Source organism: Sorex araneus, chromosome 5, assembly GCF_027595985.1.
Source record: "Sorex araneus isolate mSorAra2 chromosome 5, mSorAra2.pri, whole genome shotgun sequence".
Taxonomy (NCBI): Eukaryota; Metazoa; Chordata; class Mammalia; order Eulipotyphla; family Soricidae; genus Sorex; species Sorex araneus.
The window spans coordinates 200,524,203-200,547,687 of NC_073306.1; the positions used below are offsets into that span (position 1 = coordinate 200,524,203).

The 23,485-nt window shown below is 44.1% G+C and overlaps 1 protein-coding gene across 5 annotated transcripts in view; it reads left to right on the plus strand.

Annotated features, from left to right (window-relative positions):
• The window catches only part of MRPL1 (mitochondrial ribosomal protein L1), a 78,870-nt gene that overhangs the window by 37,475 nt on the left and 17,910 nt on the right, over positions 1-23,485 (plus strand). For all 5 annotated transcript variants that reach the window (XM_055139230.1, XM_004614400.2, XM_055139233.1 and 2 more), the window contains one exon: positions 13,978-14,084. In XM_055139230.1, the coding sequence (XP_054995205.1) occupies positions 13,978-14,084 (107 nt within the window). The remainder of the gene's footprint in view (positions 1-13,977; positions 14,085-23,485) is intronic.

The window sequence follows — 23,485 nt, forward strand, 5'->3', positions numbered from 1 at the left end:
TATATATATATCTTAAAAAGAATAACTTACCTTGAATAATTGGATCAGTAGCTTAAGTTTTAGTTTTTTTCTCTTCATTTTAACATTTTTTTCAATGAACAAATAATAATTCTGATTCCATTTCAGGAATGTTAGGGGTTTTTGAAATTTTTTTCTAGGTGACATTTAACTTTATTATGGGGAAGCATGTGATCTTTGTTAAAACAGCCTATTTAAGTATATAGTGTTAGCCTTTCAGGATGTAAGAGTATGGCAGGTAAGGCGGCAGAGTTTTCCCCTGGTGTAAGAAATGTGATGTGCAAAGTCCAGCCTTTATCCCAGACAGTAATTCCAGCATGTAGGTTACTAAATAGTAGTTTCCTGGGGAATTTAAGGAGTGACAGTTACCTTTGTATATAATTAGAGATGAGCTAAACTATCGTTTTTAGACCTTGAGTGTAACTATAATGGTTTTAGCTTTCAAAAAAAACCCTTTGCTGAAACAGGAAGAAAGCGGAGCCTTACTCAGGACCAGGCGGATGTCCTGAAGGGCTGGGATGCGTGCAGGAGTCCTGAGTTCTGTCTGCAGCGTGGCAGGATGCCCCCCGCCCCCCCAAAACCAAATCTTATTTAAAAGCGAAAACAATGTTTTCTCTAACTTGAATTACTGGACTCCATGCACAATCGTCATCATCCTTTTCACGTTTTCATATTACTGACGTGTTGAAAGTTTCTGCTTGCTGCCTTTCTTAAACCTAAGTGACCAGTGGCATTCTAAAAAAAAAAGATTTAGAGTTGTTTTGTGTTTTCTACTCAATTGATCTCTCCAGTAATTTCATCATAATAATGACAGCACAGGGGCTGGAGCGATAGCACAGCGGGGAGGGCGTTTGCCTTGCACGAGGCCAACCCAGGTTCGATTCCCAGCATCTCATGTGGTCCCCCAAGCACTGCCAGGAGTAATTCCTGAGTGCACGAGCCAGGAGTAACCCCTGTGCATCGCCAGGGGTGACCCAAAAAGCAAAATAATAATAATAGTAATGATGATGATGATGATGATGATGATGATGATGATGACGACAGCACATTTGAGTTTTCGGTTGCTTTTTTTCTTGAACAATAGACAGCTCCAGATTCCTCACCAATACAGGAGGCTACTGTAGCGCTGTGACGTGCAGTGAATTTCTGTTTGCTTTTTGGCTGCACCTGGCAGTACCCAGGGCTTCCTCTAGAGCCACTGCTTGGGGGGTCATTCCTGGTGGTGCTGGGGGCAGTGTGACTTGGGGGGAGCCCAGGCCTCCCGCATGGAAAGCATGGAACTTCAGACTGTTGAGCTGTTTCTCTGGCCCAGGCCCTGGTAGTTTAAGCCACATGAAATCTGGTGGTTTTTTTGTTTTATACCTTTCTGCTTCAAGATTTTTGATAGTGGTGCCCTGATAAAATCTTCACTTAGATTTGGAGTGTCCACAATCTGTACGTATGAAATTTGGAAGAAACTCGAACCTTTGGATTATTAATTTACTTTACTCACCAAGAATTACAAAGTTGACTCCAGGTGTACAGTGCTCCAACACCAATCTCTTTACCCGTGTCCTGAGTTTCCGTTCTGTCTCCCCACCCCTCAAGCTTGCCTCTGTGGTGGGCACTTTTTTTTTCATTCTCTTTTTTTTTTTTCCTTTTAAGCATTGTGGTTGCCATACCGTTACTGGTAGGGTAGCATGCACATCACTTTCCCTTCTTCCAGCACTCAGCCTTTGTCCAGATCAAGTTATTTTTTTTTTACTCGGCTTTTGTTTGTTTATTGGGCCACACCCGGCAGTGCTCAGGGGTTGCTCCTGGCTCTACACTCAAGAGTTACTCCTGGTGGAGCATTGTATGTCCAATGCCAAAAACCCAACTGTGAATAACTTTGTAATCCATGGAGCTTTAATCAAGTAAAATTTGGCAGGGGAGGGGGGAGGCGGGAAGAAACACTCCTAGTAGTGCTCAGGGGACCATGTGGATGCGGGAGAACGGAACAAAGGTCAGCCTCATGCAAGAAAAAACGCCCTAACCACCATACTCTCTCTCCCACCCCAACTGAATTACTAGCCACTCCCCCCCACACACACCTTTTGAAATTAAATCACATGAGATTCACAGTCACAAAGTTGTTCACCAGTGGGATTCAGTCATACAATGTTCCAACACTTGTCCCTTCACCAGTGTACATTTCCCACCACCAATTCCCCCCCGCCGTTTCCTCCCCCACAGCCTGCCTCTGTAGCAGAGTTCTCTCTCACTCTCTCTCTCGCTGTTTCTTCTTCTAGGCATAGTGGTTAATCGACTGTTTATTTAGTCCCAACTAGTTTAAAAATGTACTATAAAACTGCTTTCCCCGGTTCTGACTAGTGTTTTTCCTCAGCTGGACCCCATGGGCCAGGGCCCTACCCTGGGCCTCCTCTCTGCAAGCCAGGTGCTCCAGCCTGCTAAGCTTTAGGCCTTGCTGGTGCGTTCTTTTGGAAAGAACATAGACAATTTAGCAAGTCACATGTCAGCCAGGCTACCTTGGACCCAGGACTAGAAAATAGATTTCCAAACAGTCACGTCTCCGTTTACCCATTGCCGTCGGAACTATTGGGAGCATGATAATAAAATAGTCCATAGGGTGAGATGCCGAATCGTGTTGGCAGGTGTGAACCTATGACTCTTACATTCCGGAAGCAGAATAGGTGGTGGGTGTGGAGAGTGAGTGCAACCCTCAAGTAAAAGTACAGGTGCAAAAAGACCGCCAGTGGTCTGCAGTTGAGTTTTCTCATGTTAGAGTTAGGCCTCTGCCTTCCTTGGAAGTGTGTGTGTGTGGGGGGGGGGGGTGGCATGGCTGGGGCCTGCCTAGTGATAGTCACAGTGGTTGCTGACGCTTCACTGATCATTACTGGGGGGAGGGGCATAGGGGGGTGTGTCAGGTCATTCTGGACCTTAATCACTGAGTTCAGGGTCTCTTTCTTTTAAAAGTCGTCATTCCGGTCCTGCTTTCTTGGCTTTACCTCGCTTGGGGCTACCTGTAGCCTTTTGAGAGAGCATCCCTGATTGCAATGCCCATTCATGGCCCAGTCCAGGGCCGTGTGCCTTCCCCACTTTTTGTCTCGGGAGTACAGGGAATGAATTCCTGTCCTGAACACTTGGTTTCACAGGGCGCCTCTCAGCTGCCGTCCAAAGCGGTCCTTGGAAAACGGTCAGTGGTTTCTGCAGTGCCAGCCCGGTCTTCCCCCACGTCACGGGAGGCTCCGAAGGCCCTCCTGGGACAGTCTGCGTCCTGTGCCACAGCTCAAGCAGCAGCTTTGCACAGACTCCCGTTCTCTGAGGGTCACCCGAGAAGACAGCACCCGGGGTGGGGGTCGGTAGAGTCATTTAGCTGCATGGCGTCCGGCCGCGCCTCTGTTAGCAGCACTGGAAACTGCAGAACTGCTGCCCTGGGCAGGCTCACACTCCTCTCCAGGGGCCCCGGAACACACCTGTCCTGGGGAACGAGCCCCCGACTGCCGCCGGCTGCCCCAGCAAGTTAAAGGCTCCGATTCTTGTAACTGTGACAGCGAGGGAGTCCTCAGAGACCAGAGCCTGGGTCTGCGAGGCAAGATTGGGACAATGTGTGTCTCAGGAGTCCCAGGTTTCTGTCCATCTCAGATCTGCCAAGGGCGGGGGGATGCCACACACCCCCTTGTCCCTGAGTTCTTTTTATCAGTCAGATGTTCAGGGATCAGAGAGACAGTATAGAGGGGAAGGTGCTTGTCCTGCATGTGGCCAACTCAGTTTGATCCTGTCACCGCAGATAGTCCCCTGAGGACTGCCAGGAGTGATCCCTGAGCTCAGAGCCAAGTGTAGCCCCCACACCAAAACCAATTAACAGAAAGAGGGAGATCTCATAAGTAGACAGAATCTGTTGATCATTGGGGCTGAAGTAAGTCAGAGTTATTTGTGAGGCAAAACAAGAAGCAGTTCATTCCCTCTACCCCCAAATTGAGATGAAGGAAAGTTAACGGGAAAGGCAATTTTGGAAAGGTGGGCTGATGCCAAATGAGAAAAAAAATTGAAAAAAATTTTAACATGCCTACATTCTTTATTATTATTTTTTTTTTGGCAGGAATCTCAGTAATTCGGGGGTGGGTGGGGGGAATTCTGTAGTATCTTTAATCTAGCAAGAGTTTATCAAATGTATTGGCATGGATCAGAATTAAGGTAGGGCCCAGGGGCAGTATGAAGGTACAGCACTTGCCTTGTATGCAGCGGGCCCAAGCTTTGTACCCAGCACCACACATGGTCCCCTGAGCACTGCCAGGAGTGATCTATGAGCACAGAGCCAGGAGTAAGCCGTGCACACTGCTGGGAGCGGCCTCAGAACAAACTAGAGGTAGGGAACTTAGTCGAAATGTAATCGACTAAGTAACGTCTTTCTAGTTAGACTTATGTTGTCAGTGAAGATGAGGTTGAAGTGGAGATGGTGTCATCGAAGCTTTAGGACTTCGAGCTAAGGAGATAGGAGGGGACTAGGGGTGTGTGTAGGGGGGGTGGGCGCAGAGGGAAGAGTCAGATAATACTGGGATTCGGTTCTTTCCTTCCCTTAGTTGCTGTGGCTTTTTGTGCGGGAGGGAGGCAGGGAGGCACAGCCAGCGCTACTCAGGGTTTACTCCTAATTCTGTGCTCAGGGATCGCTGCTGTGTGCCCTGGGAGCCAAACCAGATCACACGTGTGCAGGACCAGCTGCTTCCCGCCGTCCTGTGCCTCTGCCCCTGCCATGGTGTGCTGAATGTAGATTGTGGTTTTTGCAGGGGGGTTCACCCGTCGAGCTGTAGTGCTCACACCCTTGGCCAGTGCTCACCAGGGACTGTAGTCATTTAGCTCGGGTGCTTGCGACACTCTTGTTTGTGTTTTTCTTTTTAAGCTATTCCCAGCTGTCTGCTTGGGAGTTGTTCCTGACAGAGCTTTGGGGGACCAGGAGTGCTGGGGACCGAACCGCACCCAGCGCTCGTGTGTTCTCTGGTGCAGTGCTGGCACCTCTCCAGGTGCAGGGACTATGCTTCCTGGGGGTGGCTCTTCAGCCGGGGGCCCTGCTCAGCACTTGTGGGGAGCACTATGGGTGGAGCTTGGGGGCTTCACTGCAATGCAGGCGTTTCCAGCAGTCCCCCTGGGCCATTTCTCAGGCCCCTTGTTGAGATTTTTAAGTCTGTGGGTCTCACCTAATAAGTTGGTGGCATTAATGAAAATAGACCCAAAAAATTGGGAGGGTTTTTTTTTCTTTCTTTTTTTGTATACACAGTTGTTTTTAGTTTGTGTTGTGACTTAAGTAAAATTTTACAGTATGAACAAAGATTAAATTTGGGGGATGGATTTGTCTTAAAATTTTACTGCTGATTGAGTGTGTGTGTGGGGGGTGGTTGTGGCAGTGTGTGTGTGGGGGGTAATCCTGCTAAAATTCCTCATACTTGCTAGCCACTAACATGGATCTGAATTACCGATTGTGTTCTGTATCTTGAACAAATTCAAATGAACTCTCCATTTTGTTGTACCAAAGCTTGTTTATTTTTGATGCCTTGCTTTGAATAACACATTCTCTTTAGATATTGGGCCGAGGGTTTGCATCTTCTTTAGTAAGATTTAGTAGTAGAAGTTGTGGGTTCAGACTCTCATTCTTTCTTTAGACCTGAAATTGCACAACATTTAAAAAATTAAACCTCAGTTGAAGTTGAAATGATAGTCGAAATGTGGCTATTCCTACTATTTTGTTACCGAAGTTACCAAGGCCAGGCAATATTAAATATAGCCCGTTGGCGTTGAATAGTGAGTATGTCTGGCTGGATGCAGCTGCTTGTTCATGTTTTTTCACAGAAATCGGTTTTGTCACCCTGTCTGTTTTATTCATTCTCTGAATAGCCCGCTCGTCCCTGTTTTCTTTAGCCTCGAGTTTTATTAATTGCCATTTCATTTTGAAACTGCGGAATAGTGCAATAAGATTCTCAAATAGTAAAATTAGAAAAGGTTCCCTTTTAAGCGTTTATTTTTGTTAGTGGGCCTTATTGCTACTTTCAAAATGACTCAGAACTTCCCTGTACCATGGTCAAGTTACCTCAGTCTGATCGCGCCCCGTTTGCTGAACAAAGCGTTTTGCACAGCCCTTTCCCCTGCTCTAACCTTTCCTCTCCCCCCGCAAGGTCTGTGAGCGGCACTGGCAAACATTTGTGTTCGTTAAACATGACCTGTCAGAAATGTGAAGAGAGAATACACCAGATGTGCTTTAGAACAAATGAAGCTTGTTGGGTGCGTTTTCAGAGCTTATTCAGATTCTTGTTTGGGAACATTTGATTCCCCTCCCATCCAACAAAAGACTTGAGGGTAAAATAGAAATTATGTTTTGAACAACTGGATGAAATTAAAAAACAAACAGGCCCCTGCAGCTGAGCTCATTAGTTTCCCATTTTGTCTTAACATTTTCTTTTGCTAATGCCAGTGGGTGTAACCATCTTGGCTTGCAAATGCACATTTTACAGCATGTTCAGTGTTGCGGTTTTATTTGTTTTATTTTAATTGCTTACGTAATGGTAGACAAATTCTCTGTTTATCACATGCACAGTTTGGGTGGTTTTCTTAATACTTCTCCTTTATTTTTTTAAAGAAACTTTAAAATGTTTTTCTTGAATGAAATTGGGCTTCATTTTGTTTGTCAGGTAGCTTTTTGTGTGTTGTTCTTTTTGTGGCACACCCAGCCAAGCCCAGGGGTCAGTCACCCCCCCAAGGTGCCTGTGAGGGAGATCTGAGTCTTCTGAAATTCTTTCATCTTGGTTCTACACTGTCACTATCACTGTCATCCCCGTTGCTCATCGATTTGTTCGAGCAGGCACCAGTAATGTCTCTCATTGAGAGACTTATTGTTACTGTTTTTGGCATATCCAATACACCACGGGTAGCTTGCCAGGCTCTACCGTGTGGGCGAGATACTCTCCGTAGCTTGCTGGGCTCTCCGAGAGGGGCGGAGGAATCCAACACGGGTCGGCCGCTTGAAAGGCAAATGCCCTACCGCTGTGCTATCGGTTCTACACATGATTTTTAAATTTCAGACTTACTGATTTTCAACATTTACTAACAAGAAATACCAGGATTTTTTTTTTAGTAAAAAAGGGGGAAAAAAACCCTTTTGGGGGAGTTCTGGATGCCCTTGCCCCTCCTAGCAGTTCCTGGCCAGCTGGACCTGTTCTGAGTCACAGGTTGCAGTGCTCTTGGGGCAAGCGGTGCTCTTTACTTCAGGAGGATTTTGTCTTTTTCCTGTCTTCCTGTGTCACTTCTAACTTCTAATTTATTTGCTGGCAAGCAGATATATATTTTTTTAAATGTATCTTTTTTTATTGAATCGCCATGTTGAAAGTTACAAAGCTTTCAGGTTTCAGTCTCAGTTATACAATGCTTGAACACCCATCCCTTCACCAGTGCACATATTCCACCACCAAGAATCACAGTATACCTCCCCCACAGCCCCCCACCTCCCCAGCCCCCCACCCCATCTATGTAACTGATAAATTTCACTTTACTTTCACTTTACTTTGATTACATTCAATATTTCAACAACAAACTCACTATTATTGTTTGGAGTTTCTCCCCCCAAAGTCGGGCGTGCTGAAAAGGAAGCATTTGATAATTTGTTTTCCATTGCTGAAAATGAAGAGATGTGAGGTCGATCGGCCACAATAGCAGCCGCATGGTTTTGGATTTCTGTATTTTAGTATTTTAGTAACTAAGTCCAGAGAAATTTCTACCAGAAATTGCATCATTGCAAGCTTGTACCTCTCTGCTACTTTATATTCCACATATGAGTGCAGTCTTTCTATGTCTGTCTCTTTCTGACTCATTTCACTCAACATGATACTTTCATGTTGATCCACTTATATGCAAATTTCATGACTTCATCTTTTCTGACAGCTGCATAGTATTCCATTGTGTAGATGTACCAAAGTTTCTTTAACCAGTCATCTGTTTTTGGGCACTCTGTTTTTTTCCAGATTGTGGCTATTGTAAATAGTGCTGCAATGAACATAGAAATGCAGATATTATTTCTACTATACCTTTTTGCCTCTCCGGGATATATTCCCAGGACTGGTATTGCTGGGTCAAATGAAAGCTCAATTTCTAATTTTTTGAGAATCGTCCATATTGTTTTCCAAAAGGGCTGAACCAGTCGGCATTCCCACCAGCAGTGAAGGAGAGTCCCTTTCTCCCCACATCCACGCCAACACCAGGGCAAGCAGATATCATTATTTAGGGGTTGGGGTTACACCCAGCAGTACTCCAGGCTTACTCCTAGCTCTGTGCTCAGGGATCACTCCTGGCAGGGCATGGGGTACCCTGTGTGGTGCCAGGGATCGGCTCGAATCAGCTGTGTGCACACAAGGCAAGTGCCTTACCCGCTGTAATATCTCTCTGGCCCATGCAGATGATTATTATTTGGGGGCTGGGGGTGCAGGGAGGTTTGGTGCCACCCCCAGCAGTACTCAGTGCTGATTCCTGGCCCTGTGCTCAGGGAGCACTCCTGATGAGCCTCCGAGGCCCATAAGGGGTATTGGGGATCTAATCTGTGTCAGCTGTGTACAAGGCAAGTGCCCTGCCTGCTGTTCTAGCTCTCGGGCCCCTCACACAGATGATTGAGTTCCCATGATGTACCAGTCATTGCATGTGATGCCAGGTATCAAGAAGCATAAAGAACCCAGGGGCTGGAGTGATAGCACAGTGTGTAGGACATTTGCCTTGCATGTGGCAGACCCGGGTTCGATTCCCAGCATCCCATATGGTCCCCTGAGCACCGCCAGGAATAATTCCTGTGCATCGCCGTTTGTGACCCAAAAAGAAAAAAAAAAAGAAACCAAATCGAAGGAGGCATAAACTCAAGTGAGAAAGGACAGACTCCTGTCCTGAAATGGAGAAAGGGCAGTAGTACAGTAATGGCACTTACGAAGTGCTTAGAGGAATGAGGAGCTGCTTTCTGTGAAGAAGGCCATTGAGCTGAGAATGCTTACGTCAGTAGGCGTTTTCTTTCCTGACCTGCATGGGGACGCATTCCAGGAAGGGAAAATGGTCTATACTTATGCACAAAAGTATGAGAGGGAGAGAGAGTCCATTGTGTTCTGGAAATGGTGAGTAGCTTTTTATCACTTGGTGTAGAAAGTATAATCACACAGTGGAGGTCAGTGGAATTGGGCATCGGGGTTGGCAGCAGGCCAGGTCCCTGGAGCCTTGTGTGCCGTCTGCGGGATTAGATTTCTGTTTTATGCACCCTGGAGCCATTGAAATGTTCAGAAGAATGATAAGATTTGCTTATTGGTCATTGAAATGTTCAGAAGAATAATAAAAGATTGCTTATATATTAAATATATAACAATTATATATTATTAGATATATTATTCTTTTATCAAGAATATATTTGAAACTATATAGCACAGAGCCAGAGCTGTGGCTCAATGGCAATGCCTTGAGACCTGGGTTCTCTCCCTGGCATTGCCAAAACAAAAAATAATTATAAATAAAGCCCCAGACAAAAACCCTGAGTAAGAACTTGGTACCTAGAAATCATAATGGTTAAGAATATTATGACCATATTATCTGAATACAATAAAAATAAAACGACTCAGTCTGCTGAGCCTTGCCCAGAGTGAGCCCTGAGCATAGCTAGGTGTGGCCCCCAAACCCCCAAAGTGAATAAATAAAACAACAAATTCAACAGGAAGACTAGCGTCTCTGTTTCTAAGAAGGGGGCATGTGAGCCCCTGGGTTGGGTTAACAAAAAGGGGGGCAGAAAGAACTGAACAGATCCTTTCCCAGAGAAGACAGACTGTCAGCCAAGAAGCACTCGAAATTGTGCCCAACATTTTGGTCACTGGGGAAATGTAGTTAATTGGTTTTTCGGAGGAAGGAGGTGATGGTGGTGGTGGGTCACGCCTAGCGGTGCTTGGTAGTTACTCCTGGTTCGGTTCTGTACGTAGCAGTTACTCCCAGCATTAGGGAAATTTAAATTCATGCTTTGGTGAGAAGACAAAGAGGAAAGAGAATATATAAGACCCAAGAAAGTAGCTTGTTTGCTTTATGATGGAGGCTTATTAAAACCTGAAATCTCTACACTAACCCTCTCCCTTATTTATCTTTTCTGGTGTCTTATTCTAGTTGTAGACATGTTTTGTTTTGTTTTTCCTTCATATTTCTTTTTTTTGGGGGGGGGTCACACCTAGCAATGCACAGGGGTTACTTCTGGCTCTGCACTCAGGACTTACTCCTGGCAGTACTCAGGGGACCATATGGGATGCTGGGAATCGAACCCGAGTCGGCCGTGTGCAAGGCAAACGCCCTGCCCGCTGTACTATCACTCCAGCCCCTTCCTTCAGTATTTCCTCAGTACCTTTACTTCAGCTTTAGTGGGTTTCTTTTTGTTGGTTTTTTTGGCTGGTTGGTTGGTTTGGGTTTTGTTATTTTTGCCACACCTAGCAGTGCTCAGGCCTTATTCCTGACTCTGCACTCAGGGATCATTTCTGGCAGGACTCAGGAGACCATATGGGGTGCTGGGGATTGAACCGGGTTGGCTGCATGAAGGCAAACGCCCTACCTGTTGTGCTATCTCTCCAGCCCCCACTTAAGTTTATTTTACTTTTTTCACTCTCAGTTTACTTTGGTTAAGGACTATTTCTCTTTCCTTCTTAAGTCTTCTTTTCCACTCATTATCTTTACAATATCACTATGAGAACAAACTGGAAATGATGGAGTCATTTATTGATCCTTTCTGAGGAGTGGGGGCCTTCTAGGAAGACCCTTTACAAGTAGTGCTCAGGAATTTGGGGAAATAGCCCATCACAATCCGTGCTCGGGCCCAAGGATGCAGTGCAGCTGGGGTCCCGTGGTGCAAGAGACCACCGAGGCCATGTCCTGCTGTTCTCTCGGATCTGCACGGCTGCCTCAGTGACGTGTGGCAGGCTCTGTGGCGTCAGGGATCAAATCTGAGTCGATGCATTTGTCTCTAACCACTGAACTGCCTTCTGGCCTCTGCCTATTCTTTTAGCAAACACGTCCTATTGTTCTTCCCGTGAACGATCTCTCTGCTTCAAGGTGTCCAAATCAAGCAGGTGGTTAGACATCATGAGAGAGGTTGCGATAACAGATGTCATCTTGGCAGCTCTTAGGGGATTGATGATGTTTGAAGCCTGTGTCTGGATGAAATTACGTATGGAGTTATTTATGGATTAAAGACTAAATAAGACAAGATCAAATGACTGAGCTTTTAGGGAATTCAGTCCTGACAGATCAGCCAAGTGGCGGTCGCTCTGCTGACGGACATCAGACGGAACAGCCGGTGAGAGCAGTGAGTCAGAGGAAAAGTCAGAGCGTTCTAGGAAGATGAGCAATAGATCCTGACCTGCTGCAGGTGGGTCAGCAGAGCGCCGTGCGTGCTGAGTGCTGGATTTGCCCGGCTGAATGTCATTGTTACCTGAATGACGTTATTACTTTCAGTGACCTGATAGGGATGAGACCCTGGTTGAAGTAGGTCTGAGAGAAAATGGAAGGAGAGATGCAAAAGGGATAGAAGATGAGGAGAAGTGGTTTGGCCAGGCGCCTGTGTCCTGTCCACCCCTGCCAGTATCCTGTCGTGTTCTGCCTGTTCCACTGTGCAGGTCTCACATCAGAATGCCGCTGGAAAGAAGTGCTTGGCCATCATTCTTTTTTTTTTTTGGTTTTTGGGTCACACCTGGTGATGCACAGGGGTTACTCCTGGCTCTGCACTCAGGAATTACTCCTGGCGGTGCTCAGGGGACCATATGGGATGCTGGGATTAGAACCCGGGTCGGCCGCGTGCAAGGCAAGCGCCCTACCCGCTGAGCTATCGCTCCAGCCCCGCTTGGCCATCATTCTTCCATCTCCATCCCTTTGCTATAGGCTGTCAGCTCCTTGGTAGTGATTATTTTCATCTCTAAGCCATAGTGAATAACTCCTCCCATTATCCTTACAAATGCTAAACGCATAAAGATAATTTTTGCTCTTTTTTGTAATGAGATCATCCCGTCGACTTACCCTGGGAATACTTGCTGGAAACAGTGGGAGTGCAATGCCTTTAGTGGCACATTCCTCATCGTATTTCCCTTTTTTGTTAGTAAGTCTAATCTTAGTAATAAAAAAGAATTAGTAGTTCTTCCAGAGTTCTGTTTCCAGTGCTCTCAGATAACTTGGCTATTATGCACTTAAGCCAACACATCTTTGGCCGAAATTCACGTATTGTTCTCTGCTCAGTGTTTTGGTTTGCTTTGTTTTCAGTAAGGGGTCATGCCCAAGGGTGCAGCCTGCAGGCCTGCATTGGGAGGTGCTTGGAGTCACGTGGTGCTGGGGATCAAACCCGGGTGTCACACACGAGCCACAGCCTCAACCCTCCAAGATTCTTTTTATAGTTTTTTTTTTCCAATCTGAAATTTGTTCTTCTCAGTGTTACACTATGAGGGTAAGGAATGAGAAGTCGCTGAAAAGTGACTGCAGAGGTTCCTTCATTTGTCACACTAAGTATGCATTATGCGGGGTGAACTCTGACCAGTTTTAAAGGGGCTGCCCATGCTGTTTTTGTGTGCGTCGTGTATTGAACCCAAGAGCATCATACAGCAAGGCGTGTGCTCTCCCACTGAGATACATCTCTGGTCCCTCAGTGTGTTTATTCACCCTTCAATAATTTATATTTTCTACACGCAAAGTTGAAAAAAAGCTCAGGATAAGTTATGGTACTGTGAAGTGTTAAAATATGTATTTTATATAGTCAATTTGAGTTAAAATGTTAATGACCAAAGATTAGGAAAATGCCATTTACTCTCGAGTCTCCAATGTGATCCATTAAAAATGTGTATAGTTTATCTTGACTCCACCTTTCCCCCCTTTTCAGTTGCATTTCTTTCCCAGTAGGGTATAAAATAACATTAAGTTTCAGCTTTTGACTTCCGTTTTCATGTCACCTTTTACCACCATTTGTGCAGACCTAGGCTGCTTTTCCAGTCACTGTCATTCACTAACGTTTCTGCAGCTAAACTTCCCTTCATTTTTGGTAAAGCAGATGAGGTGAATTTTTCATGAAGATAGATAATAAGATCTTTTATAAAGTCTGTTTTTAGTACTGTCGTCCCTTTGTTCATTGATTTGCTCAAGTGGGCATCAGTAACGTCTTCATTGTGAGACTTGTTGTTACTGTTTTTGGCATATCGAATACGCCATGGGTAGCATGCCAGGCTCTGCCAGGCGGGCGGGATACTCTCAGTAGCTTGCCGGGCTCTCCGAGAGGGTGGAGGTATTGAACCCGTATCAGCCGCGTGCAAGGCAAATGCCCTAGATGTACTTGTTATAAAGTCTAAGACTGTATTATTCTTCTTCACCATCATAGTTTGTTTCAGAGATTTTAATTTGTCGCTGATGTTACTACAGTATCATTGAGCATATACTTATCAGTTATTTGGTACTGTGTGTTGCCATTACCCCAAATTTAGTGCCTTACAACACTTGTGATTTCAGTTATGTATCTGGAATGTGTGCGAGTTCTCTGCTTCAGGGTCTGAAAAAGCTCCATCCCAGGTGTAGACGGGGGATTGTAGTCTCCCCTGGGACTTGAGTAGGAGAGAAGGATCGGCTTCTAGACTTGTTGGCCGCTCGGCAGAATTCAGTTCCTTGTGGGTGCTGGATGGTGGGGTCGGTTTCTTGCCCTGCGACCCTCCATGTGGCAACTCGTATCATTACACCTTGTCTGTCAGTGCTCTGAGACAGGCATTGAAGTTTCCTGTGATGTCACCATGAACACCTCCTCAGCCAGTCTCAAGGAAAGACGAGTGCTCAGAGCATGAACACAGGAAGTGGGGCTTCCCTTAAGTCTGTCCATCATTATTTGCTGTATTTAAACATGATGAATGTTTCTCTTAGTAATATTTATGGCTTCTATAGATGTAATAATATCTTTGGCTTTTTTTTTTAAACCAGATTCCATTGGCCGTGACATTCCCAAAATGCTTGAATTATTTAAAACTGGACATGAAATCAAGGTTGATGAAGAGAGGGAGAACTTTCTCCAAACCAAAATTGCAACAGTAAGTTACAGGGAAAGTTATTAAATACCTCTTTTCACTTAACTAGTTCTTTGATAATTTATGATATGATATACCCGACATTTTACCTTTTTCTTGTTATTAGCATTAGGAGTGACACTAAATATGCACATAGGTAATTTGTTTATTCTTTAGATTGAACTCATACATTTTAATGGTACTTGGGAATTCTTCCCAGAGTTATGTGCCATTCACTGACATTTACTTTGCATTATTTAATGGTCTAGTCTATGTATGTTATTTTTTTTTTCTTTTATGTATGTTATTTTTGTTCTCTAAAACTTTAAGATGATTGAGAGTCAAGCCAAGGTTGTATATATCCTTTAAGAAATTTGCATAATGGTGAGGCCATAGTATATATTTAATATTACCTTTATGGAGTTGAGTTATATGCTTTATTATGAATTATTTCTAATGATCTATTTCTGTTTTTAAAACTGTTTACCTATAGAAGATGCTGGAAATTGATTTCCAAAGTCAAGTTAGGACATTGATTTAGATATGTCAGATTGATAACTCTATATATTTATGTTGGTTTTGGTCCCTCACTCCACAGTTTCAGGGCTTATTCCTGGCTCTGTACTCAGGGGACCATAGACAGTGCTCGAGATTAAAACAGGGTCAGCTGTATGCAAGCAAGCACCTTAACCCCTGTAGTATCTTTCAACTTAATAACACTGTACCTTGGCAGTTCCCACTATATATTGTTGGTATACAGGTAAGCTTAGCTGCCATCCATTTGTACTATGTTTGCATGTAACTTTCATACTAAAGAATCTCCAAAGTATCTTTTAATACATATAATTTCTTTTTAGTAAGTACAAGAATACTATAATATTGACAGCAACACTTAAATATGATCTGCCTAGTTCCAGCAATGTTTTAAGCATTTTGCATATATATATATGTACATATATATATATATAATCTTTTAACCTTTAATTCTGTTGGAAGTAAAATTATCATCTGTGTTTTATAGACAAAAGCATGGAAACTGAAATTCTCACAGACAGTCTGAGGTAGAACAGGTACTTGAGCCTTAGCAGTCTCCTCATCTCTCTAGATCCTTCACCCTGTGGCCTTGCATGGTGGTTGCAGTTATTGGAATAGCTGTTTCCTTCTTCCTCCTATCCTGTTTTCATGAGGAGTTCTGCCTTGCCCAAATTTTATATCTCTGATGACCATTGTGAGTCATCAGAGACATAAAACTGGCATTCAACTAGTTTTATGAAAAGAATACTGACTTGTAAACGGAGCCAAGCACGTTTACATCATCAGGGGCCGGGAACCCCCTCAATGACGTCAGATCTGAGCCCCAGTGCTTTTGCCGTGGCGCCCTGCTGGAATCTGCTGTTGGAATTTCCTTGTTCCCCAAAAGTTCCTGCCAGCGTTTCTCATTCCTTAGGCTTGCCAAGATTGTACTGTAAAACGTAAGTGAAGAAACAAATACAGATATTAGGAGAATGTTTTGGCATTTGGGTGACTTGGGTTTGAACACCTGTTCTTCTGTTTAAGGCATGGTGGGCTTTAAATAAGTTTCTCTTTGTTTTGGGGAATCATACCTGACAGTGCTCGGGACTTACTCCTGACTCTGTGCTCAGGGATCGCTCTTGGCAGTGCCTAGGGCACCAGATGTGGTGGGTCCTGGGGACTGAACCCAAAAGGCAGATGCCCCGCCCTTTATCCTATCTCTCTGGACCCTCTTATTTCACACTTCCCCGGCCCCCACCGCGCATGCTCTGTTTTCACCACTGTTGCAATGACGGGGTTAGCACCGTGCCTGGCTGTGCCGCAGGAACACTCAGCCTCAGTGTTTGCTGGGGGTTTCCCTCCTTCAGGGGTGCTCGCTGCGGGTCACTCACCCCGGCTGGTGGTGACACTCACCCGGGGTTGAGTGCTTTAGTTGTGGGGCTTACACACCTTGCTCGCAAGGGGTCGCGCTCCCCGCTCGGGTGGTTGCTTAGCCTGTTTGGGGGGTGAGGGAGCCACATCCGGCAGTGCTCAGCGCATTGCTTATCTTTCTGGTTGCAGTGCCTGGTGGGAGTTGCCCCCTTTAGTTGGGGTGCCCACCCACACTTGGGTAGTCCCCTGGCCCCGGGCCTAAGTTTATCCAGTGCTGTGTTCCAAATGTTCTTACCTATTAACATTCTTTGTCGTGATACCTATTTTACTTTTTTTTTTTTTTAATTTAATTTGGTTGGGGGGCACACCCAGCTATGCTCAGGTCTAACTCCTGACTCTGTGCTCAGAGAGCTCTCCTGGAAGGGCTCAAAGGACCTTTTGTGGTGCTGGGGATCAAACCCTGGCAGGCGCACTACTCACAGTACATTCATCCTCCGAGACCAATTTTATAGTGGATTTGAAGATTAAGGACACGTTTTAAATGGTGGGCTGGCGGGATGCTACAGCCATGTACAGGTCGTACGTGGTTCCCAGCTCAGACCACCTGGGTATTTTAGAGACGGAGCCTGGCGAGCTACCCGTGGCCTACTCGATATGCCAAAAACAGTAACAAGGAGTCTCACAGTGGAGATGTTACTGGTGCCCGTTTGAGCAGGACAACAGTGCTACAGTGCAGTGCAGTGTTTGTTTTCATAGGCAAAGGGATTGAGGTTGGGCCACACCCAGGGGCTATCTCTGGCCTCAGTGCTCATCAATAACACCCCCACCTTCGCCTTCGGTTGGGCCACACCCAATCCCCCCGCCCCAGGGGTGCTCAGAGGCCATATGTGGTGCCAGGGATGGGACTGGGTTGGCCTTCTGCAGGCACCTTACTCCGGGACCCTCTGGCCCAACAGCCACTCTTAGCCTCCTACCCTATATTTAAATAGAACTCAAAAAAATGAACAAATAAATAAAAAGTGGATTTTAGATACACACTTAATACAAGTGTTCCCAGGTCTCCATTTCCTCCAGATGTTAAGTGAGGCTAGTAATGATACACTTCTAGATTAGGAAGGACTTCATGAGTTAACAACACAATCGCTAGTAAGCAGACTTCTACATCTGGCTGAGACGGAGTGGCACGGACTAATTTCCCTCCCGCTACAAGAATCAGTATCGTCTTGATACAAAAAAGTGGCACTGCGGGGCTGGAGAGGTAGTGCAGGGACTGAGGTGCTCGCCTTGCGTGGCACGGCCCCTGGTTTGCTTCCTACACAGCAAATTGTTCTCCTGAGCATCATTAGGATTCCTGAGCTCAGTCAGGAGTAATCCCCAAAAGAAAAAGTGTTAGCGCAGCATCTTTCATGAACAGAGGTGTTAAAATTCAAAACTAATTTTAGCAAATAAAATCTAGCAGTAAATTAAACAAAAAAAAAAACACCCTAACACATGATCATGTAGGGTTTATTCTAGTTTAACTTCCAACAATCAATCATTAGAATTTACCGTATTAGCATGCAGAAAACGAGAAATCATGCCATCACTTCGTAGAAAATGGGAAGAATATTTGACAGAACCCAGCAGCCTTGGAAAAGTAGAAATAGAAGTTAATGTCTTCAGTTTGATCAAGGACATGTCAGAAAAACTGAGCCGTTCTCACGGCGACGAGAGATTGAAGGCCTGGGCACTAGCTAAGTCAGGGACAAGGCAAGGACGTCACCCTCATCGCATCCTTCCTCCAGACCCAGGGGTCTAGGGAGGGTGCAGTTAAGCCACTGAGAGTCGTCCAGGTTGGAAAGGAGGAAGGAAAACTCACATTATTGCAGATGCCATGACTTAGCCACTCACACAAAGAAGTGAGGTGCAAATTAAATTTCAGAAAGACCGAATGACATTTCTAATAAAAAAAAGAGAAATACTTAGAGATAAATCTGACAAAGGATATGAAAGATCTAGACACTAAAAGCCTCTAAATGTGGTTGGGAGAAATTAGAGAATAAATAAATGATGAGATGTATCATGTGTGTGGACCAATAAACTCAAAGACTTGTCAGTTTCCCCAAAGCACAGAGTCAGCACATTCTCAGGCAAAATCCTATTTCGTGTCTGTTTTGTTCTGGGTTTCGGAGCGGGGTGGGGAGGGGTGCAGAGAGCGTCTAAGCAGGGTTGAGGGGGCCCTCGGGATACCTCCCAGCAGTACTCAGACCCTCCACACGTCCTTCCGCTGCCGTCCCTGGGACCCACCCGACCCTTTCAGCCCACCTCTTCCCTGCTCCGTCACCTCCCTCGACTGCAGAATGTGTGTTCATTACTGTCAAACTCTGTAACCTTGCTGGGGTTTTTAATACACCACATGAGATAGATCACTCAGTGTTTGTTTGTATTCTCTTTCTTTCTTTCTTTCTTTCTTTCTTTCTTTCTTTCTTTCTTTCTTTCTTTCTTTCTTTCTTTCTTTCTTTCTTTCTTTCTTTCTTCCTTCCTTTCTTTCTTTTTTTTTTTTTGCTTTTTGGGTCACACCTGGCAATGCACGGGGGTTACTCCTGGCTCATGCACTCAGGAACTACTCCTGGTGGTGCTCAGGGAACCAAATGGGATGCTGGGAATCAAACCCGGGGCAGCCATGCGTGCAAGGCAAACGCCCTACCCGCTGTGCTATCGCTCCAGCCCTGTTTGTATTCACTTTCTGACTTACTTTGCCTAGCATGGCCCTGCCAGTTTCATTCTTGTTCCAGAAGGCAAGATTTCCTTTTTCCCTCTGACTGTACTATTCCATTGTGATTTGTACCATATCTTGATCCATTCATCTGTCATTAGCCACTTGGTTTTTTTTTTTTTCTTCAAATATTGGCTTTTATAAATAGTGCTACAGTATATGTCTTTTGGGGTTCATGTTTTTGTGCTCTTTGGATGAATTGACTGATAGAAAGACTACAGAAAGAAACCAAGAGTAAGAGAATTGTTACATCATGGGTTCTATTTTTAGTTTTTGAGAAACTGCCATCCTTTTACAATGAGGCTTTTCAGATGTACATTCGTAGATTTTCAAATTCACACTCCCACAAAAATACATTTTTACCAGCTTTTTTACAATATTTTTTTTACCAGTGTTTTTACCAAAGGATACTCTTTTCTCCACATCCCTTAATATTTTTTTGCTTCTGGCCTTTTTGAAATAGGCCGTTCTCATTAGTGCAAGGGAGACATTATTTTGATATGATAAGCATTTTGCTAACAAGTGATAATGAGCTGTGTGTGTGTGTGTGTGTGTGTTTCTGTTATTGTGGTGTGTGTTTACTCCCATTCAGTGGAACATCAAGTTTCCTTTGCTGCGTAGAATCTTTTTGGTTCGTTGTGATCTCACTAGTTTCTTTTCGCTTATATTCCTGCTGTGGAGTTAACCCTGAGAGGCCTCTGACGCTTATGTCCTGCATTCTTTGCTTGTGCTTGAATGCCATGTGTACTGTAATGGATACCGCTTAGCATTCATAAGAACCAAGCTATAGATGCGTTCTACCACCATGTGTTATTATTGAAATATTTTATTTTTCAACCCGTTCTCTCTAGGCTTTAATAGTAAGTTACCAGAACATTAGAATTAAGGAAATGATCTTTATGGGATGGGAGTAGGGGCATCCTGGCAGTGCTCAGGGCTTACTCCTGGCTCTCTGTTTAGTGAGCAATCCTGGTGGTTCTCAGGGGAACCTTTATGGTGGCCGGCATCGAACTCGGGTTGGCCGTATGCAAGGCAAGTGCCTTTCCCTCTGTAAGGTCTCTCTGGCCGCTAAGTCTTCTGTTCTGTATGGTTGAATCTTGCATTTATAATATTGAATTTGTAGTTTGTCTGATGGGAGCAAGAGGAGGAGGTGGAGCATAAGCAGTTTTCTTTCAAGCATGGCACGTGACCTTTGCCGTCATCATCTCTGGCCCATGTCTTGGAGAGAGTACACCGGTAAGGCGCTTGCCTTGCATGCGGCTGACCCAGGTTTGAACCCTGGCATCCCATATGGTGCCCTGAGCACCACCAGGTGTGACCCGACACCTCCACCCCACCCCCGCCCCCACCAAAAAAAAAAAAAAAAAAAAGAAAGTCTGGGCTTTGTAGTCCCTAGTTGAGTGACCCTGTGCCCAGCTAAAACTCTATATAATTACTTAAAAGAGAAGGTGGATTTGGGAGATGATTAAGATTAAGGTTTTTGCCATAACCGAGGGAAAAAAAAACCAAGAAACCTGAAATGTAAGTAAATAAAAGATATGAGTTGCTTTCCCCTTTGTTGCCATTTCCCCGATTCTTACAACAGTGCCTGACATATAGTAGATGTTCAATAAATAAGTGCTGAATGAATATACAAATGTGTAGTTGAACAAAAGGCTCTACCAAAAGATAGCAGTTAGAAATTAGTAAAAGATATTTCAAATATATAGTGAATTAATATTGTTTTACAAAAGTTTGATTCATCCCAGAGTTTTTAAACAATCTTTGTGGCATAATAATTTTTAATTACTGAAATTTGACAGCAAGAGTCAGAGCCCCTGTGCTCATTATGCTAAGGAGTGCTTTGCCAGGTGTGTATTTGACATTTCACAAGAAAATTAGTATATATCTGGCTATTATAGCATAAACCTGCCAGAATGGACTTTGAACTAATTTTCAAAGGGTGCCTGTTAGTATTTTATAACATACCACAGATCCATTTTAATGTTAGGTGTGAGGCTCTTAGAATTTGCTTTGCTTTTTTCCCCTGGTAGATCCCTTGTGTAATTTAAGATAATTGAGCTCCAGCTTTCTTTTCCTGAGTACTTCGAAGTGTAATTGTAGACCAGTTGCATTGATTTTTTGTTTTTTTGTTTGTTTGGGTTTTTTTTTTTTTTTTTTTTTTGGTTTGGGGCCACACCTGGAGATACTCTGGGGTTTCTCCTGGCTCTGCATTCAGGGATCTTTCCTGGTGATGCCATATGAGACTCTGAAAATAGAATCTGGGTCAGATGCATGGAAGACAAGTGCTACCCTTTGTACTGTCTCCAGCCCAATCAGTTGCATTGTCGATGGGTTTTCTTAACTAGTCTTCTAATTTTCTATAAGTATTGACTTTTCCATGGTACAGAAGCACTCATAATAAGTACTACTTTTCAGGAAGTAAAATATCCTCTCCTTTCTCTTTTGTTAGTGTTGATTGCTTTACATATTTTTAAAACAGTTTGATAGTTTTATATTTGTGTTTCATTTATTAAGGATAGTGGAGGTGAAGGGGTAGGTAGAACTTATTACTGGTAAAAAACTAGAAATGTAAAATATGATATATTAATGCTTATAGGAAGCACTTTTCTTTTTTTTGCTTTTTGGGTCACACCCAGCGATGCTCAGGGGTTACTCCTGGCTTTGCACTCAGGAATTACTCCTGGCGGTGCTTGGGGGACCATATGGGATGCCGGGGATCGAACCCGGGTTGGCCGAGTGCAAGGCAAATGCCTTACCCGCTGGGCTATCGCTCCGGCCCCCTGGGAAGCACTTTTCAAGAAAAGGACATGAGCCGTTTAAATAAAAATTTTAAATGAGCCGATTTGGTGTAACCTCAGAGTATTTAATATTGCTAAATTATATGCTCTTAAGGCCTATTACATAGATGCTTAAAAGATTCTATAAAGTCAGACCCAGGTTTCTGTATGTGTGCCAGGTAACAACTAGCCAACTTTTATGTTTGAATCCAAATTCAATAGGATCTCACATATTTGAATTTATTGTAATTTTCACAGGTTTCAGATTTTTAAGTTTCCAATCATTTAAACTAAAATATCACTTGGGATTAGTAAACTAAACAAAATGTAAGGATAAAATGTGGATTTATGTTATAATGTACACCAGATTCTTTAAAGGGTGCAGTGTACTATTAGATCTACTTAGTTTCCGATCAGTTTTTGTCATTTTGGCCCCTTTTAAGTGCTCTGCTGTCAGCAACTTGGTAGAAATTTTCACAAGTTATAACTTTCACAAGAATGTTTAGAAAGAACCTACCATATTTCTTTTTTCTTTTTCTTTTTTTTTTATATTTCAGCTTTTCTGTTTTAACTTCTCACTTTGTAATTGAAAAAGAATTACTTTGAAGTGCAAAGATAAAACAAAAAATTTTTGAGACTTTTAAAAATGACTTTTGGGGGTGGGTGAAGCACGGAAGTCTTTATTGAAACTTATTTAGAACAATATGAGGGAAGAGCAACAGAGCAGTACTCATCTGAGAGAGAACATAGGCTTCTGCAGAGTGGAAGTAAGCAAGCAAAGAAGCATCAAGACAAGCAATGAGATATATGTTCAAGGGGGGCTGGAGCAATAGCACAGCCGGTAGGGTGTTTGCCTTGCACGCGGCCGACCCAGGTTCGAATCCCAGCATCCCATATGGTCTCCCGAGCACCGCCAGGAGTAATTCCTGAGTGCAGAGCCAGGAGTAACCCCTGTGCATTGCTGGGTGTGACCCAAAGATCGGCGGGGGGGGGCAGGGGGGCGGGGGAAAGAGAGATATATGTTCAAGGGAGAACACGGGCTTGAAGAGCCTAAAAGTTACATTTCACTACAATAATATTTTCTGTAGTACCCACAGAAACACGAATCTTAATGTTCTATCTTCATTTTGTTAGGATGTTGGCATTTCCTGAGCTTAGCACACTTCCAAAAAGAAAGCCTAGTGTTGGAGAATTTAAGGCACTTGCCTTGCATGTGGCCAACCCTGGTGTGATCCCTGAGTCCCTTGAGCTGGGACTAAGCCGTGAGCCTGACTGGATGTGGCCTACAACCACACACACACACACACACACACACACACACACACACACGGAGAAAACACAAGTTTGGGAGAATTATTTTGGTAAGGGAGAATACGTAACTTTGTTTTGTGGGGTCCTTGCTTTAATTTTATTCCTGCAGAGGTTTTTCATTTCAGAAAGTCCTTCCATAGCATATGCTGAATGTCAAGATATTATGAATCTCCTAAAATGTTATGCAAAATATAATATTTATATGCATGTATATCTTTTCCTTGCACGAGTGGTTATATTTTTCTTACGAGATTTATGACCCGTTCATTCATTCATACAGTCACTTATTCACTGGATATTTTTGAGTGCCTCGAATATTCCAGGTACCGTTTTACACATGCTAAAGGCATATACATCAACAAAGGAGGCAGCAAGCCCTTCTGTTCTGGACTGTATATGTGGACATCAGATGTAATGAAGATGACTAAAGAAAACACATAAATAAAGATTACACAAATAAGGCGTTTCCTTGTTTGTTTGGGCCACACCGTGTTAGTGTTGAGGCTCTGCCTAGCAGGGCTCTGGGGACCCCCTGGGCTGCTGCAGCTTGAACGTGGGTCAGTTGTATGCGAGGCAAGCGCCTTGCCCTCTGTACGATCTTTCTGGCCCCACAAGTAAGTGTTTGAAAAATATATCATTCAGGGGCTGGAGTGATTGCCTGGTACATGGCCGACCCGGGTTCGATTTCCAGCATC